The sequence below is a fragment of the Bufo bufo genome, chromosome 5 (assembly GCF_905171765.1).
Source record: "Bufo bufo chromosome 5, aBufBuf1.1, whole genome shotgun sequence".
Taxonomy (NCBI): domain Eukaryota; kingdom Metazoa; phylum Chordata; class Amphibia; order Anura; family Bufonidae; genus Bufo; species Bufo bufo.
This window is the reverse complement of record NC_053393.1, coordinates 452435831-452455162: the sequence shown is the minus strand read 5'-3', so window position 1 is coordinate 452455162 and position 19332 is coordinate 452435831. Positions and strand designations below refer to the sequence as shown.

Sequence of the window (19332 nt, the reverse complement as noted above, 5' to 3'; positions counted from 1 at the left end):
TAAGTGGGATATCTTGCCTTATAAATGGGGTTGGGACCAGCAGTTGCCCTGAGGAGAAGTCAGGTGGATACACAGCTGATAGTCCTACTGAATAGACTGTTAGAATTTGTATTATGGCAAGAAAAAAGCAGCCAAGTAAAGAAAAACGAGTGGCCATCATCACTTTAAGAAATGAAGGTCAGTCAGTCAGCCGAAAAATTGGGAAAACTTTGAAAGTAAGGGCTATTTGACCATGAAGGAGAGTGATGGGGTGCTGCGCCAGATGACCTGGCCTCCACAGTCACCGGATCTGAACCCAATCGAGATGGTTTGGGGTGAGCTGGACCGCTGAGTGAAGGCAAAAGGGCCAACAAGTGCTAAGCATCTCTGGGAACTCCTTCAAGACTGTTGGAAGACCATTTCAGGGGACTACCTCTTGAAGCTCATCAAGAGAATGCCAAGAGTGTGCAAAGCAGTAATCAAAGCAAAAGGTGGCTACTTTGAAGAACCTAGAATATGACATTTTCAGTTGTTTCACACTTGTTTGTTATGTGTATAATTCCACATGTGTTAATTCATAGTTTTGATGCCTTCATAGTCGTGAAAATAAAGAAAACTCTTTGAATGAGACGGTGTGTCCAAAATTTTGGTCTGTACTGATATATATATATATATATATATACACATACATACATACATACATACATACATATATACACACACACATATACAGGTCCATTTAAAAAAATTAGCATATTGTGATAAAGTTCATTATTTTCTGTAATGTACTGATAAACATTAGACTTTCATATATTTTAGATTCATTACACACAACTGAAGTAGTTCAAGCCTTTTCTTGTTTTAATATTAATGATTTTGGCATACAGCTCATGAAAACCCAAAATTCCTATCTCAAAAAATTAGCATATCATGAAAAGGTTCTCTAAACGAGCTATTAACCTAATCATCTGAATCAACTAATTAACTCTAAACACCTGCAAAAGATTCCGGAGGCTTTTAAAAACTCCCAGCCTGGTTCATTACTCAAAACCGCAATCATGGGTAAGACTGCCGACCTGACTGCTGTCCAGAAGGCCATCATTGACACCCTCAAGAAAGAGGGTAAGACACAAAGAAATTTCTGAACGAATAGGCTGTTCCCAGAGTGCTGTATCAAGGCACCTCAGTGGGAAGTCTGTGGGAAGGAAAAAGTGTGGCAGAAAACGCTGCACAACGAGAAGAGGTGACCGCTCCCTAAGGAAGATTGTGGAGAAGGACCGATTCCAGACCTTGGGGGACCTGCAGAAGCAGTGGACTGAGTCTGGAGTAGAAACATCCAGAGCCACCGTGTACAGGCGTGTGCAGGAAATGGGCTACAGGTGCCGCATTCCCCAGGTTAAGCCACTTTTGAACCAGAAACAGCGGCAGAAGCGCCTGACCTGGGCTACAGAGAAGCAGCACTGGACTGTTGCTCGTCATTCGGAAATCAAGGTGCCAGAGTCTGGAGGAAGATTGGGGAGAGGGAAATGCCAAAATGCCTGAAGTCCAGTGTCAAGTACCCACAGTCAGTGATGGTCTGGGGTGCCATGTCAGCTGCTGGTGTTGGTCCACTGTTTTTTATTATGGGCAGGGTCAATGCAGCTAGCTATCAGGAGATTTTGGAGCACTTCATGCTTCCATCTGCTGAAAAGCTTTATGGAGATGAAGATTTCATTTTTCAGCACGACCTGGCACCTGCTCACAGTGCCAAAACCACTGGTAAATGGTTTACTGACCATGGTATTACTGTGCTCAATTGGCCTGCCAACTCTCCTGACTTGAACCCCATAGAGAATCTGTAAGATATTGGGAAGAGAAAGTTGAGAGACCCAACACTCTGGATGAGCTTAAGGCCGCTATCGAATCATCCTGGGCCTCCATAACACCTCAGCAGTGCCACAGGCTGATTGCCTCCATGCCACGCCGCATTGAAGCAGTCATTTCTGCAAAAGGATTCCCGACCAAGTATTGAGTGCATAACTGAACTTAATTATTTGAAGGTTGACTTTTTTTGTATTAAAAACACTTTTCTTTTATTGGTCGGATGAAATATGCTAATTTTTTGAGATAGGAATTTTGGGTTTTCATGAGCTGTATGCCAAAATCATCAATATTAAAACAAGAAAAGGCTTGAACTACTTCAGTTGTGTGTAATGAATCTAAAATATATGAAAGTCTAATGTTTATCAGTACATTACAGAAAATAATGAACTTTATCACAATATGCTAATTTTTTGAAAATGACCTGTATACACACAAAACAACCAAGGTATCCTGTGATATTTCCGGTTATAGGAGGATTTCCATCTGGAACATTTATGGCATATCGTTAGAATATGTCATATACCGGTATGTGCAGGTCCCATCTCTATCTCTAGAACAGGGCCCCTCGAAACTGCGATTGAGCTAGTGTTGGGCAATATTCCGCAGTATTAAGAAACAGAGATATTGCCTTTCCTTAATTACCACAATATTTATGTTGTATCACACCCGCTTCTGCAATAAGTCAAGGGGGCAGCAGTTTGTCACAGGAGCCCTTGTTTTCCGTCCCAGCCGTTCAGCCCCATAGGCCTCAGGAGGCCCGAAGACTACGATTCAGTAGAAATTACATCCTCACAACCTCTTGCGCCGGGTCACAGGTGATGCGCTAATGTAGACATGTGACCGCATCATTGGGCCGCCCGAGACCCAGTGCAGGAGTTGTGGTGATGTCATTGCACAGGTGAGTATAATGTTTGTTCGTTTAAATATATCTAGGACACTGCTGGGGGGAAATACTGGGGAGTGGAGCACTAAATAAGGGGGTATTATACTGGAGGGGGAGAGCATTATATATGGGTGCATTATACTAGAGGGGGAGAGCATTATATATGGGTGCATTATACTAGAGGGGGAGAGCATTATATATGGGTGCATTATACTAGAGGGGGAGAGCATTATATATGGGTGCATTATACTAGAGGGGGAGAGTATTATATATGGGGGCATTATACTACAGGGGAGGAGAGTATTATATATGGGGGCATTATACTACAGGGGAGGACAGGATTATATTGGGGTGCATTATAATAGGGGGACAGCATTATACATGGTACCATTATACTAGAGGGGGAGAGCATTATATATGGGGCATTATAGTAGGGGGGGGGAGCATTATACATGGTACCATTATACTAGAGGGGGAGAGCATTATAATGGGGCATTATACTACAGGGGAGGACAGGATTATATATGGATGCATTATAATAGGGGGGAGAGCATTATACATGGTACCATTATACTATTATTATTATAACATTGTTATCGCAATAAATTTCTTAATACAGTTATGTGGGAATCATTTTGATATCGCTCAACCTTAGATGGAGCCCATCAAAGTGATTTTACCACAGGACAGATCATACATTTTTGATTGTTGAAACCCCAACCCTTCACTGGTATGGGGGTCCATGTCACCTGTCCTCTCACAGTAGGAGGTGTATGTATTGTAGAAGCTCAGAGAAGCAGTTTGTAGGAAGCGGCGGTGGAGCATGACATGAAATGTGAGATTAAAGGGGTTGTCTCATGGACAATGGGGGCATATCGCTAGGATATGCCCCCATAGTCTTATAGGTGTGGGTCATTTCATTTCTATGTGCGCATAACAAATAAACACACTTTACATTTTCTTCCAGAGGCAATTTAAGCAGCTCAGAGTCATTACAGATGATGGATAAACTGCTCGCATTATACTCATCATACCAGATAACGGTTCGCCTTTATGGCAGCAGTGCTGCACCTGCTAGCTGTAAACCAGTGAATTCAATGCGGAGGAAGATTAAACTCGACGCACATGCTTAGCCAGGGGGCTATATGTCCACAGCTGCTAACACTGAATGTCTTGTATGTTAAGGCAAATATCACGACCCCCAACTTGCAAGCATGATTACTAGCAGTTCTGGTGTCAGGCGAGCGCTCTCGGGGGACACAGTAGTCAGACGTGCCGACAGATTTCTGGAAGTACAGAGGCACAAGACTGATGAATATTTAGGCTCCATTCACACGTCCACAATTCTATTCCGCATTTTGCGGAATGTAATTGCGGACCTATTAATTTCTATGGGGCCACACTATGTGCTGCCCGGATCCGGAAATGAAGGATCCGCACTTCCGTTCCCGAAAAAAAAATAGTACCTGTCCTATTCTTGTCCGCAATTGCGGACAAGATTAGGCATTTTCTCTTATAGTGCCGGCGATGTGCAGTCGGCAAAATGCGGAACGCACATTGCGGTTGTCCATGTTTTGTGGATCCGCAAAACACATACGCATATGTGAAAGGACCCTTAAGCTGCTCAATTTCTGATACTGAAAGAATGAGGCTACTTTCACACTAGCGTTAATATTTTCCGGTATTGAGATCAGTCATAGGGTCACATGATCGATCACCTGATTATCTCCACAGGTCCTTATTGTTCAATAAGAACGACAAGAATATTAAACTCACCTTTAAGGTGAGCCGTACAAAGCTTGATTTCTTAGATGTGGAGCTGTGCGTGAATGCAGGGGTGAAGAATCACTACAGATTTATACCGCAAAGAGACATCAGTTAACTCTTTTTTTGTTGGCCGAATCAGCACACCCGAGGAAGCTGGTCAATAGTATCCCTATTGGCCAGTTCCTTAGGGTTCCACAGAGCAGATCTTTGAACGACAAGCGGAAACTTTACGTCAAAGTTTTCGGGAGAGAGGTTTTTCGGCACGTTCAAGTGAAGGGGGGTATCGGAGGGCCCGACTATCTAACCGCTCGGAACTACTGCATAAAAAAACAGAAAGGCACATGAAGGATGAGATACGTTTTATTACTACTTTTAACTCTAGATGGAAGGAGGTTTGCGCGGCCTTGGAGAAATATTGGGAAATTTTGAGAATGGATACCCAGTTAAAAACACATATCACAAGTTGTCCCCAAATTACTTACAGGAGAGCTAAAAATTTGTGGGATCATTTAGTGAGGAGTCATTATCAGATTAAGCAACCTGGGATTTTTGGTACAAAAGGCCCAAAATGGGGCAATAAGGAGTGTGGCAAGTGTGTGGCGTGTGCCAATATGGACAAAACTGATGTCTTTTGGGACTCTGCAAACTGTAAGCAATACAAAATCTTACCACATTAGGCTACTTTCACACTACCGTTCAGAGCGGGTCCGTCTGATGTCTGCCCAGACGGATCCGCTCATATAATCCAGACTTGGGATCCGTTCAGAACGGATCCGTCTGCATTATATTGTAGAAAAAATTCTAAGTGTGAAAGTAGCTTTAGACGGATCCGTCCAGACTTTACATTGAAAGTCAATGGGGGACGGATCAGTTTGAAAATTGAGCCATATTGTGTCATCTTCAAACGGGTCCGTCCCCATTGACTTACATTGTAAGTCTGGACGGATCCGTTTGCCTCCGCACGGCCAGGTGGACACCCGAACGCTGCAAGCAGCGTTCAGGTGTCCGCTTGCTGAGCGGAGCGGAGGCTGAACGCTGCCAGACTGATGCATTCTGAGCGGATCCGCGTCCACTCAGAATGCATTAGGGCAGTACGGATGCGTTCGGGGCCGCTTGTGAGCCCCTTCAAACAGAGCTCACAAGCGGACACCCGAACGCTAGGGGGCATATCACCACAGGGTCCTGGGTGTGAGACCTGGGTGAAGTACTGTACAACTGGATACCTGGTACCATGTGTAGCACCAGATATCACCACAACTAACAGTGGATGTCAGCGCGCAGACATCCACTGCACTGAAACAATACAGGTGCAGGACTGAGACAGAGTGAGAGCTGCTGACTCTGACTAGTGTGTCAAGAGCACCGATTCCCCGGACAGTCCTATGTAATCTATGCTCAACGCGTTTCCATGCACAAAAGTGCACTTCATCAGGAGCAACATGCACCGTAACTGGAGCCCACAGCCTCTGATATGGATGTTCACTTGAGGCTGTAACAAGGAGGCAGAGGTAGGGTGACCTGCCTATAACCGAATTCCTCTAGTGTGAGGCTCGGCTTAATCACTGGAACTTACGGTCCTGCCTAAGCCGTCCACCTCTAGATTGAGGGGCAGCATGCTGGTGTGCAAACAAATCAGCGCTGTAATGGCCTCCTTGTTACAGCCTCAAGTGAACATCCATATCAGAGGCTGTGGGCTCCAGTTACGGTGCATGTTGCTCCAGGTGCATGATACGGAGGCATTGGTGCACCAGTGGTGGGGACACCCACTTTAGAGTGATATGGGGGTATAAAAGGGTAGTATCAGTGGGCTACAAGACAAGCCCCTTGGAAGAAGCGCATCTGCGCGAAACGTACGTCAGGTTTTTGGTCCTCCCCTCTTGAGATTTGTTACCCATTTCTACTATATTACTATCATTACTTTGGTTATCATCAGGGCTTGTTATACTTACTAATACTGACATCTTTGTATTATGGGTTGCCTAGGGTTTTATAGACTGTTTGTCATTTACCACTGCCATAACCCTTTTTTCTGGGTATGTGGGTCATATTGGTGGTGATCTCCCACCTGGTCAATAGGATTCAACAGCATCTAATATGGCGATTTGTATCCTTTATATTAGGTAGCAGCTTTGCACCGTTTTTTTTACCTATAGATCAGTGGGTGCACTTGTGCTTAAGTGCACCCTCCTGTTTGATTACAATTAATGTGTTATTGCTGCTATCTTCTATGGCATGCTATTGCACTATTAGGATGCTTTGTGGTGGGATCCTGTAGCGTATAAAAGTATCCACAGGCCTCTATGGTACCTACTTAGCAGGTTGGCATATATACGGTATTTTTATCTGAACCCTGGGTCCTTCCTGAGTGTGGGGACCTTCTTGTTCCGTATTTTACATCTCTTGCACAATTGTATGTATTTATGTTTATTAATGTATTCTAACAATAAAGATGTAATGTTGGTACTTCAATGTGTGGTTGTGGATACATTATTGGTGTTTTCACGTATTTCTGGAGTAGGAGACATAGAAATCTTCTATACAAAAGCTGGCCTACAATTCATATACATTACCATGGGTATATATAGATTTGTACACATTGTGATTATTAGGCTACTTTCACACTAGCGTTTTGGCTTTCAGTTTGTGAGATCTGTTCAGGGCTCTCAAAAGTGGTCCAAAACTGATCAGTTTTGCCCCGATTGCCTCTGTTCAGTCACTATTCCGCTCTAGAGGCGGACACCAAAACGCTGTCTGCAGGGTTTTGCTGTCCGCCTGACCAAGCGGAGCCAAACGGATCCGCCCTGTCACACAATGCAAGTCAATGGGGACGGATCAGTTTTCTCTGACACAATAGAAAACGGATCCATCCTCCATGGACTTTTAATTGTGTTCAAGACGGATCCATCAAGGCTATAGAAGACATAATACAACCGGATCCGTTCATGACTGATGCATGCTGTTGTATTATTATAACGGAAGCGTTTTTGCAGATCCAAGACGGATCCGCAAAGAACGCTAGTGTGAAAGTAGCCTTATTTGTGGTGACTGCTCTTCATATTTACAGTTTTGGCTGCCACAGACTTGCCATCATTTTTCTGCCCTCACGTCAATCTGGAAAAGCAACAGTATAGGCACTCTCATTGTCTTCAGTAGTTCTCTCCAACCTGTGGCTTTTAAAGGGGTTGTCCGGGTTCAAAGCTGAACCTGGACATATCCCCTTCTTTACCAAAGCAGCTCCCTCTGAGTCACGAAGGGCTTTTTGTTTACAAACTTAGGCTCCATTCACACATCCGTGGTGTGTTGCGGACCCGCAAAATTGCAGATCCGCAACACACCCGCCCGCCTATAGAAATGCCTATTCTTGTCCGCAAGCTGCGGACAAGAATAGGACATGTTCTATCTTTTGCGGAGCTGCGGACCTGAAGATCGGGGCCGCGCTCCGCAAATTCGGATGCTGACCGCACACTGTGTGATGTCCGCATCCATTCCGTCCCCATAGAAAATGAATGGGTCCGCACCCGTTCCGCAAAATTGCAGAACGAATGCGGACCCATTTGCGGACGTGTGAATGGAGCCTTACACTGCTAGGCGGAGGCTTCCGCCTAGCAGTGTTCCCAGCGACATCACTGGCACTAATGGGGGCGGGCTTTAGCGCTGCCCTAGCCTCCGCCTAGCAAAGACCCGGTATGTCACAGTTTAAAAAAATATATATATAAATTTACGTGCTGCTGAAAAAAAAACTTGAAATGCTCTGATGCTCATCTCAGAGGGGCTGCCTGGGTGATGAAGGGGATATGTCAGAGTTCTGCTCTGAACCCAGAAACCCCTTTAACAGGTAGCCAAAGTACGGTTAATTTCATATTTTCTCAAATCTTCTGCACCTAGGGTGTACTTCTGCTTAGGCCTCATGCATACAACCGTATGTATTTTGTGGTCCGCAAACCGAGGACCCTGCATCTTCCACATTGAAAAATTGCCTATTGTGGTCCACAAAACAGACAAAAATAGGACACGTTCTTTTTTTTTTTGTGGGATGGACATGCAGACGTACGATGTAGTCAGCAAATGGGGAAATGAATGGGTCCACATTCAATCTGCAACAAATGCGGATCGGACGTGGAAAAAAATATGGTCATGTGCCCGAAGCCTTAAAGAAAGAACCTTTCACTGATCCTTTCCATCATCTGAATAAAGAAATATTCCTGTTTTACCATCTGATGGGACCATCCTAGTGCTATCCTCCAGGTCATGTTCCGGAGGAAGCAGTGTAGATAACCCCCACAACCACAGATTATAGACTAGATTTGTCTAGAAATTACAATGCCTTAGAAGCAGGCACCATCAGCAGGCACTTGCTCTCTCCATCATTCACCATGGTTGAGCATCTGTAAAAGGTTTGGCTCCCAGAACCTATGACCATTATTACTTCACATGACACTAATAATTTCGCACACCAATACACTTCAGACATTGCTTGTGCTTTTCTGAACCTACAATCCATTTTCCATCTCTGCACTAGATGCTTGTTAATGTAAAACCACATAACCTCAGCAAGTGCAATAAAGGGCACACGTGACGCTCATCCATCTGGAAGGGAGGACCAAATGTGGTGCACCTAAAGAGCCGGAAGCGGGCGGCAAGGAACAGATAAGTATGCTTCCATCAACAGATCTGGTAGGGGATCTGAACTAACATGTTTCAAAGCTGGACAACTCCTTGTTGTCCCTTCAAGGACAAAGTGACCCCCAGCGATCAGCTGTAAACTAGGACAAAACATGGAAGTAAGGCATCATTTTCCCTACAGAGTCTCCTGCAGTGTTGGTTCAAATCAGTAGGTCATCTGTGTAATACAGGACAGGACCTCCAGAGAAAAAGACCACTTTCCATTTAGGATTATAGATGAAGATCATGAAGAGAGGACCCCCCTCTATTAACTTTCAATTTATAAATGCAACTAAGAGATCTAAAAGAGGTCCACTGTGTATTGTTGACCATGCTCCATGGGGAAAAATATATGCAAAGAGGTATCCCCCAAGAAAAGAGGACCATCTCGCCAGCACCCCCTTCTAGAAGTGGTTAACGGAGTCAAAATCTGACTTTTTAACAAGCCTTGGAACATGACAAGGGAAAACAGCCAAGCCAAATATCCATCCATAGATAGCTCGTTCGGGAGGTTTGCCTCTCATCAGTATGGAGTAGGATTCTGGCTGCAGAATCCCTCTGGGCAGCATAGGACCAACCACAAAATCCTTGTGTGCACTCTATATATATATTTTTTGGGCTTACACGGTGAAGGTGGTAGTTTATAGGGTTAAATCAGCTCATCATCGCTAGCCATGTGTTACTGTGTGCCTCACAGATAAGGTTTTTTACGGTAAGTGGTCCCTGACAGATCTGTTTGAGGCCAACAGGAAAATAAAATTAATGGAATAAATTCCAGTTTGCAGGCGTGAACGTTAATCGCGGTCTTGCAGGGTTTTTCCACACACAGCTCTGCTTTAAATGACTCCTGCACAAGAGCTGCCTGAGCAGAGTAAATTAAGTCCGTAGGCACCTTCTCTGAATGAGTCCCCATTGTATGTCCAGCATGCTCTGCATCTCTAAACTACTCTCCGTGGAAGACATCACATCTCCAGTGAAACATGGGAACATCACCCCTAGGCAGCAGAAATGGAATAAATGTCCTCCAAGGAAAGGACATGAGTATTGTCACATTTACTTACAGAAAAGACATATCAAGTAAAGCAGTTTACTGCCAGCCCTTCTGCTGCTCTCATTTTTTAACTCTTCACTGACTGAAATACGTCATCATTCTAGTTCTGTGACGAGAACCTCTGACTAGGAGGAGTTCTTCCTTATCGTACCATACTTTAAAATTCAAAAATAATAAAATATATTCATGGCTGATCTCCGTGTTCCTTGCACTGATGGTTGTAATCTACTCCCCATTAAAAATGTTAGCAGAACTCCTCTGAATAACCAAAGGAGCGTTCACACTCATTTATTGTGCCTGCATGTACTACAAAAGCAGCAACTACATGCTTCAGCTCCACTTTCTGTATTTAAAGAGGACCGGTCACCTCCCCTGACATGTCAGTTTTGGGAATTACTTCCATTTCTTGTGTAACAATAATTCTGGAGAATCCTTGCTTATGACTATGTCAAACCATTACTGTATTATTCCTATTAGAAGCTTATGAATGAATTGCTAGCAGTCTGCCATAAAGGTTCAACTCAGTGTTACCAGTTGGGTGTGTGTCCCTACACAGTCTGACACTGACAGTACTGATTGCATAATATCTTTGCAGAGACACACTCCCAGTTGGTAACACCCAGTTGGACTTTTTACTTATATTTATTTTTTTATTTATTTTTTATTTATTTATTTATCTTACTTAGTTTTATAGCTTAATAGCCGACATATTCTGTAGTGATCTTACAGACATCATCATCAGTGACTGTGTCCCCTCCCAATGAGGTTCATAATCTAAGTTCCCTATCAGTATGTCTTTGGAATGATGGAGGAAACCGGAGTACCCTCACAAATACGGTGAGAACATACAAATTCTGTGCAGATGTTGTCCGTTCTCAGATTCAAACCTAGGACTCCAGAGCTGCAAGGCACCAGTGCTAACAACCACTGAGAGACCTTGCTGCACAGACATTAAAATCACTTGCTATCCCCAGTGGAGCTAACAATCTAAATTCCCTATCAGTATGTCTTTGAACTGTGGGAGGAAAGCGGAGAACCAGGAAGAAAACCCAAACAAACACAGGGAGAACATACAGACCATGCACATGTTGTCTTTGGTCAGACTTGAACCTAGAATCCTAACGCTGCAAGGCACCAGCTTTAAAGGGTAACACTCATATATTATTTTTTATTTGCTAGTTTATTAGAGCTAGGCATGTATACCTGAGTTAGTCTGTCAATGATTGTCAAAAGATCTGTAATTACCTTATAATAACATCTTTCATTAATGTCCTCTGTCCCTTTCCACTGCTCCCTTAAAAGACTGTTGCTAGGGCTTGTCGGTCTTCCTTTTAGTATAAACAGAAGACAGAGGGGCGGTCCTCCACACTGCATGCCTGCATTAGGCTTTATAGTGAGGAGGCGTGTCTCTCAGTAATCCAATCTGATTGGCTGGCAGGGAGCTGCTGGCTACAGCAAGTGTGTATGTGAAGTGAGGGAAGGCAGTTTTGGTCTCAGAGAACTGGCAGAGGAGCCATCTTGAGAAGGTCCTTATATTGTAAATGTTTAAAAAGCCGTAACTAAGGGAAAAACTCAAAGGAAAACAGTGGTATGTGAAGAAACCAGGGTGGATAAAAATCAATGATAAAAAAAATATATATATATATATATATATATATATCAGATTTTTTTTTATATATACACAATGCTTTTTGAGGAAAATATACTACCATCCAAAGGTTATTCCATCATGAAATAAAGATTTTTTTTTTTATTAGGTAGAATAAGGCTGTATAGGTTTAATTTTTTTGGTAAATAAATTCCATTAATGCATTCACAATGTCATGCTCTTCCAGAGGTTTTTGTAAGATTATTGGGCAGTTTCTCTGCCTACAAGATATTATCACAGATGCTTGGTTTACTTTTGCAGTTCTCAAAACTAAATTTGACTCCGCAGAGATCACATGCCTCTTCTTCACAGCAAAAATGTTATAACATGAACAGAGTTGAGAAAAAGAGCTTAATCCTAACTTCTACAAACCTATGAATACAGAATCAACCTAATCAAACTAATATGAAAAGTTGTTATTCAAAAAATCTTCATCTACTTGCATATTATATGTTATACCAGCAAGAATTAGTCTTTATGTAGAAAACTATGATTTAAATCAAGCCTTGCTGACTAGTGATTTAAATCGTGATTTAAATCATGATTTAAATCAGTTTGATTTAAATCAAATCCACGCTGGAAGAAACTAAAGATTGCTTTATGGATAATGCCGCTGCAGCAGTAACATATGCTAAAATTGTTCTTTTGATGAAAACATGACAGTTACCCTTTAACTTCTAGTACAATTAGTATAGGATGGCACAACAAAGTCATAAGAATAGATGCTCAGTAACTGGAGGATGCAAGTAGTTAAACATCACAAGAACAGTACAAGTACTAAACAGATGTGTCAGGAGAGGTAAAATACAGAATTAACAGCACTCCCAGATATAGTAAGGTGCACGCCTCTCAGGGAATTGTTCCAATTCACCCCGTACACATAGTCCAATAGGGAGAATCAAGGCTGCCTCCATTCTCTATATTGGACTTTATGTCAGAAGAGGTGACAGGTCCTCAAAACCCTTTTAAAGCATTCTGGAGTTAATCAAGTGGAGACCAAAGTAACCAAACGAAAGTAAGTTTTCTTGTAGTGAGACTGAAAGGGATGCATAATTTGCTTCCATGAGCAGGAAAACCTGCAGCTAAATACTTTTTGGGGGCACCCTAACAAAAAAAAAAAAAAAAAAAAAAAAAAGTGTCCAATGATGACAATTAGGAATAAGTGAATAGACTTCGGATGAAACTTCCAAAGTCGATTCGCATAAAACTTTGTTTCAATACTGTATGGAGCGAGGGATAGCTATCTTATGCTGCCTTCTCTAAGGGTGGTGACAGATTCCCTTTAATGACACTCTCAACATTTTAATTAAAAGGGCCCCTCACATCTTCAGCTTTCCACTGTATTTAAACATAAGGAGCCTTTTAAAATGTTAGTTATAGACCTCGTTATGCTGCCCTGCCCTGAGGTTTTAGCGGCCACCTAGCAAAGGTGACTTCAAAGGCTCTAAGCCAGCGTGTGTAGATTTATAGGGTTGATGACTTTAGTTCCTGCGCTCTGCGAGTGACAGGTTCTCAGAGCGGATGATTTTTTATTTAAATTATTTTTAAAACTTTGGATGCGACAGCTGGCGAGTGCAGTAGTGGAGTTTTATGCTCAAGACCCCTTTTAAGACTAGAAAGCCATACATTGACAGATCCTAAAAAACAAACAAGGACTACAGGTAGCAGCACACTGCTTTATGAACAGACACATGCAAACACTGCATGAATAAATGTAGACTGCTTTACTGCTATACCTACTATATGAAAATTAAAAGCTCTTTGCGCACATTTTTGATCAAGAATATGTCGGGCCCATCTACCAGCGACAAGGTGGCCTCTATCACACAGGAACTACACTAACATTCTTGCCTCTCTTCGGCTTTTGGCCTACAAAATTTAGGGCAATGTAGAAGCCACCTATGGGCTACTCTGATTAAAAGCAAAGCACTAGTCAGATGGGTGGGAGTGCACAGTCAAAAAAGGGGAAGCCCCCTCACCCCCAAATATATAATGCCCGACATGTTCTTGACCAAAAATATGCGCAAACAGCTTCTAATTTTCATATAGTAAGCATAGCAATAAAGCAGTCTACACTTAATCATGTTTTGCAATGTTTGCATGTGTCTGTGCATAAAGCAGTTTGCTGCTATCTGTAGTCCTTGTTTGCTTTTACACTGCAGCCATGGTAGCGTGCACCTGAATGTCCTTTATACATAGTTTTTGGGTGCTGGTCTAACTTTCTTTTGCACTAACCAAATTGTAGACGCTCAGGAGCAGAGCCTCGATGCACCCACTGCTTTGCAGGTCCCGGCTGGTAGACAAGGACAGGTAACACCATATTAGTTCTGGAAGGAACTGAAGCGTAAATGTCCTCAGGTTTTTCTCCTTACTTCGATAGAACTCAAAGAGCTGGTGGCAGACAGGTTCTAGTAGCTGCAAATAGAAAAAAGCGATCTGATAAGGACGGAGGCACATACAATATGTAAACGTACAAAATCACAACATAAATATAATCGTATAACTAATAAAAAAAATACAGACGAGAGGAATATTACAGGTGTGACTGGGTAGATAAGAGGTAATGCTTCATTCATATTCCAGACAGAATATCAAAGGGACTCTAATAAAGCATAGGAGGGGATGACTTCTGCACAGTCTCCAGCGTGTGGGAAGGATCACGTAACGTAATACTGCTATCCAAGGGCTGTGTGGTCGTTAGCATACTGGTTGAGATCAAGCACACAATGGATGACCAATAGGACAGTTATTCGGCAGCTTCATTAAGACCCGGAGAGTCTACCAAACTGAACTTGGATATCAAATACTTCATAATAATCTAATGTTACAGGCTTCTGTAATAGAGATGAGCGAAGCGAGCTTCGGGTGCTATATCCAAAGCCGCTTCACTAAAAAATTAGTTATAATACTGTACAGAGATCATCTCCGTGGAGCATTATAATGTACGCGCGACTTCGTGAACAACTTACTTCGGCTCAACTGAGCCCATACATTCTAATACTGTACGGAGACGGATCTCTGTACAGTGTTAACGATTTTTTTTTTAGCAAAGGGACTTCGGATGTAGCATCCGAAGTCGCTTTACTCATCTCTAGTCTGTAACAAGGATGTTTGAAACTGGCTTTATATAGCAATTTTTTGTATCCTGGTATTTTGCTCCGGCTCCTCACTCCAGAAAACACTCTGCCTCATCTGAATGACAAAAGGGAACCACTCGTTTTGGAGTCATGTTAGCAAATATATTATGGAATTGCATTATGAGCAATATCCTACTATATCAAGCTCCTTTCGCTCAGAATTAGCCTCATCCAACGTGTTCTTCACAGAGCACCATTAGCATGTCATACAGCAGTATTGTTTCCATTCTGCTTGCAAATGTGCTAAAATCAACTATATCACTGGAAAAGCGGACATTTCACCATCAACAAGTCTCAATAAGAGCTGGCCGGGTGGGTTGCTAAGCTGCCGCAGAGATTTAAAGCCTCATCCACCTACACTTTCTTTCAAGAAAATAAACATTTTATGAATCATCAGAGCTAGCCTCCATTTCCCTCCTCAATCACGGCTATGACAAATTGTACAATTAGGTAAACCACCCTTCTGAGCAGAATTCTGATGTATGGGCAGTATTTAGAAGGACCCATGGAAAAGGGGTAAGAAAGGGAAGTAGTCCCCACCAGTCCTGGATTATTTACACGTGCGCAGTAGAGTTATACCAAAATTTTGATTTGGTTTAGATACCATAAAAAAGTATTGCGATACTCGATACCATGCGAAAAAAATAAAACAAAAAACCCACATGCATTCCGCATTTTAAAAAAATGGCGAATCGCGCAGATTTTTTTTATTTTAATAGTTTGGACTTTTCGGACGTGGCGATGTTTATTTATTTATTGTTTATATATTTTATATGTAAAATTGGGAAAGGGGGCAGTGCTCCAGACTAAAAAAAAAAATGATGATTACACTTACCGGTAATCGGATTTTCCAGACCCCACGACAGCACCATAGAGAGAGGGATCCACCCCCCAGGGACAGGAAACCTACAGAAATAAAAGGGTGGAGCCTCTCTTCCCATTCAGTGGATTACAGAGCAAGAGAGGGACTCCTACACCATTAATTATTCCGAGCTAAACAGCATATACAATCGCATACATTTTTTTTTTTTTTTGCTACTCCATGTGAATACAGAAACCATCACCAAGGGAGGGAATTAGGAAGGGTGCTGTCGTGGGGTCTGGAAAATCCGATTACCGGTAAGTGTAATCATCATTTTTCCCCTCCCCCACGACAGCACCATAGAGAGAATTACAGAGGAAAAAGAACCCTTCCTAGGGAGGGACCACCGCTTGCAAAACCTTTCTCCCGAAGGAAAGATCAGAGGAGGAGTGTAAATCCAAACGATAGTGACGGAAAAAAGTAGAAGGTGAAGACCACGTGGCTGCCTTACAAATCTGCTCAATAGAGGCCCCCGACCTTTCTGCCCAAGAAGTGGAAACTGAACGGGTAGAGTGAGCCTTCACTGAGACTGGAGGAGACAGGCCCTCCTCCAAGTAGGACTGTAAAATGCCCAGTCTAAGCCACCTAGACAGGGTACTTTTGGTAGCCTTCTTCCCTTTATTCGATCCTGAGAAGAGAACGAATAAAGCAGAAGACTTTCTCCATTCTTCCGTAATTTTTAGATACTGTAACAAGCATCTCCGTACATCTAGTGCATGAAAAGCCACTTCCCCAGCATTTTTTGGATGATCACAAAAGGATGGAAGAATGATCTCTTGGGACCTATGGAATTTAGATGACACTTTGGGTAAAAAGGCCGGATCAGGTAGGATAATAACTCTATCATCGAGAATCGTAGTGAAAGGGGGATTGATGGAAATGGCCTGTAACTCACTTATCCTTCTAGCAGTAGTGAGGGCCACTAACAAAACCAGCTCGAAAGTGAGAAATTTAATGCATACCGAATCAATGGGTTCAAAGGGTGCTTTGGTTAAAGAATTAAGTACTATGTTAAGATCCCACGGGGGCACCCTAGGGGATAAGACTGGTGTCATCCTATCAACTGCCTTAAAGAATCTAGAAATCCAAGGATCTAAGGCAAAGCTCTGTTCGAACAGAACTGACAGGGCAGAGACCTGTACTTTAAGAGTACTTTTAGCAAGACCTAGGGAAAGGCCTTTCTGTAGAAACTCCAGAACCTGGGAAATCGGAACACACGCTGGTAAATGCCTTGGGTTAAGGTTACCGAATTCAATAAATTTTTTCCAAGTCCTGGCGTAAATGGAAACAGTTACAGGTTTTCTGCTCTTAAGTAAGGTCGTGATGAGCTCCTGCGAGAAACCTTTTTTAATTAATAATCTCCGCTCAAATTCCATGCAGTCAGATGGAGACCACTGACTGCTGGATAAACGACTGGACCCTGGGACAGCAGATTCGGCAGGTCTGGCAGAATCCAGGGGTCTGAAACCGACATGGTCCGGAGCAGAGTGAACCATGCCCTTTTGGGCCAAAAGGGGGCGATGAGAATGACCCTTGCCCTGTCCTTCCTGATCTTTTTCAGGACTGCTGGGATCAGTTGGAAGGGGGGAAAGGCATATGCTAGGGGAAAGTCCCACTTCAGGAGAAATGCATCCACCCCATAGGGGGATTCTCTTGGATTTAGAGAGCAAAAGATTTCCACTTTCTTGTTCAGGCTTGTACTGAAGAGATCTATGGTCGGCAGGCCCCATGACTTGATGATCCTGGAAAATATTGAGGAGTTGAGGGACCATTCTCCCTGTTTTAAGGGGTGTCTGCTGAGAAAATCCGCGTGAACATTCTCCTTCCCCTTTATATGAAGAGCTGATACATGGCTGACCTGTTTCTCCAACATCGTTAATAATCTTCCAGCTTCCCACCGTAGGGATACCGACCTTGTCCCCCCTTGGTGGTTTACATAAGCCACTGTCGCCTGATTGTCTGAGAGAATCCTCACGTGGCCTGTGCCTAGGAGGGCCAGAGAAGCTTTCACTGCTAATTTGACTGCCACCAACTCTTTCCGGTTGGAAGAGAATGATTTTTGAGCTGGGGACCATAGACCCTGAAAATTGTATCCCTGCACGTGAGCCCCCCACCCCCAGGGACTTGCGTCCGTGGTCAGGACAATAGGATCCGGGTAGGACCATGGAATTCCCCGGACCAGATTGTCCCTGACCAGCCACCAAGATAAACTTCTCTTGGTCGTGTCTGAGATCTTTATCCTGACATCTAATGTTCCCTTTTGTTTTTTGAAGGTTGTCAAAATCTCTGATTGTAACTGACGGGAGTGAAGTTGGGCCCATTCTACCGCCGGGATACAGGAATTCAGAGAACCTAGGACCGACATGGCCTTTCGGAGAGTCAGGGAGGTGGAAGAGAGGGATTTGATTTGTTTCCAAATTTTTGTAATCTTTTCTTCTGGGAGATATGTTCTTTGAGTCTCTGAGTTCAAAACTAGGCCAAGGAAACTCTGTACCTTTACCGGTTTCAGTCTGGATTTTTTGTAATTCACTATCCAGCCTAAATCCTGAAAGGTCTGAACCACAGTCTGAACACTCTTCTTGCAGTCCAGCCGAGAATTCGCAATAATTAGAAAATCGTCTAGATATGGGACTATCAAAATATTTTTGGTTCTTATAAATGACACCATCTCTGCCACTACCTTTGTAAATATCCTTGGGGACATGGACAGACCAAAGGGTAGTGCCTGAAATTGATATTGCCGAATCTGACCCTCTATCGGAATCGCCACTCTCAGGAATTTCTGGAATCTCTGGTGCATTGGAATATGGAAGTAGGCGTCCTTTAAATCCAACACTGCCATGAAACAATGAGGAAAAAGAAGCTGAATCGTATTCCTCATTGTCTCCATCTTGAATTTTTTGACAACCAGAAATTTGTTCAAATCCCTGAGATTGATGATAGTTCTAAGTGTACCATCTGGTTTTGGAACTAGAAACAGGTGGGAGAAAAAACCTTTGGATTGTTCTTGTTGAGGAACGGGAATCAGAACATTTTTCTTGATAAGGCCCAAAACTTCTTTTATTATAGGAAAAGACCCTCTTACACAAATACTTTTTGTAATAACAAATCTTTGCGGAGGCAAAGAATGGAACTCCGGTTTTAGACCTGAATGAATGATATCCATGACCCAAGGTCCTGCAATCTTTTCCCAGGATGTCTGGAAGAACTTTAGTCTTCCTCCCACCTCTGACCTGGCGTCATTGCTGGGGTTGTTTTTTATTAGAAGAGGAAGAGTTTCCGAATAGGAAACCTTTCCCCCCAAAATTTCTGGATCTAAATCTCTGATCCTTTTCCCTGCCTGATCTTCTGCCCGTATTACCTCTAAAGGAACGAAAGGACTGCCTATTTCTAGAACCAAAGACCGCAGCAGGATTAGGGACCGGAAACCTTTTCTTCCTATCCGCCGCCTTTTCTAGAAGGTTGTCCAACTCTGGACCA

The 19332-nt window shown here is 43.0% G+C and overlaps 1 protein-coding gene across 6 annotated transcripts in view; it reads right to left on the bottom strand.

Annotated features, from left to right (window-relative positions):
- The window catches only part of FAM126A (family with sequence similarity 126 member A), a 162340-nt gene that overhangs the window by 52890 nt on the left and 90118 nt on the right, over nucleotides 1-19332 (bottom strand). For all 6 annotated transcript variants that reach the window (XM_040433670.1, XM_040433672.1, XM_040433676.1 and 3 more), the window contains one exon: nucleotides 14089-14268. In XM_040433670.1, the coding sequence (XP_040289604.1) occupies nucleotides 14089-14268 (180 nt within the window). The remainder of the gene's footprint in view (nucleotides 1-14088; nucleotides 14269-19332) is intronic.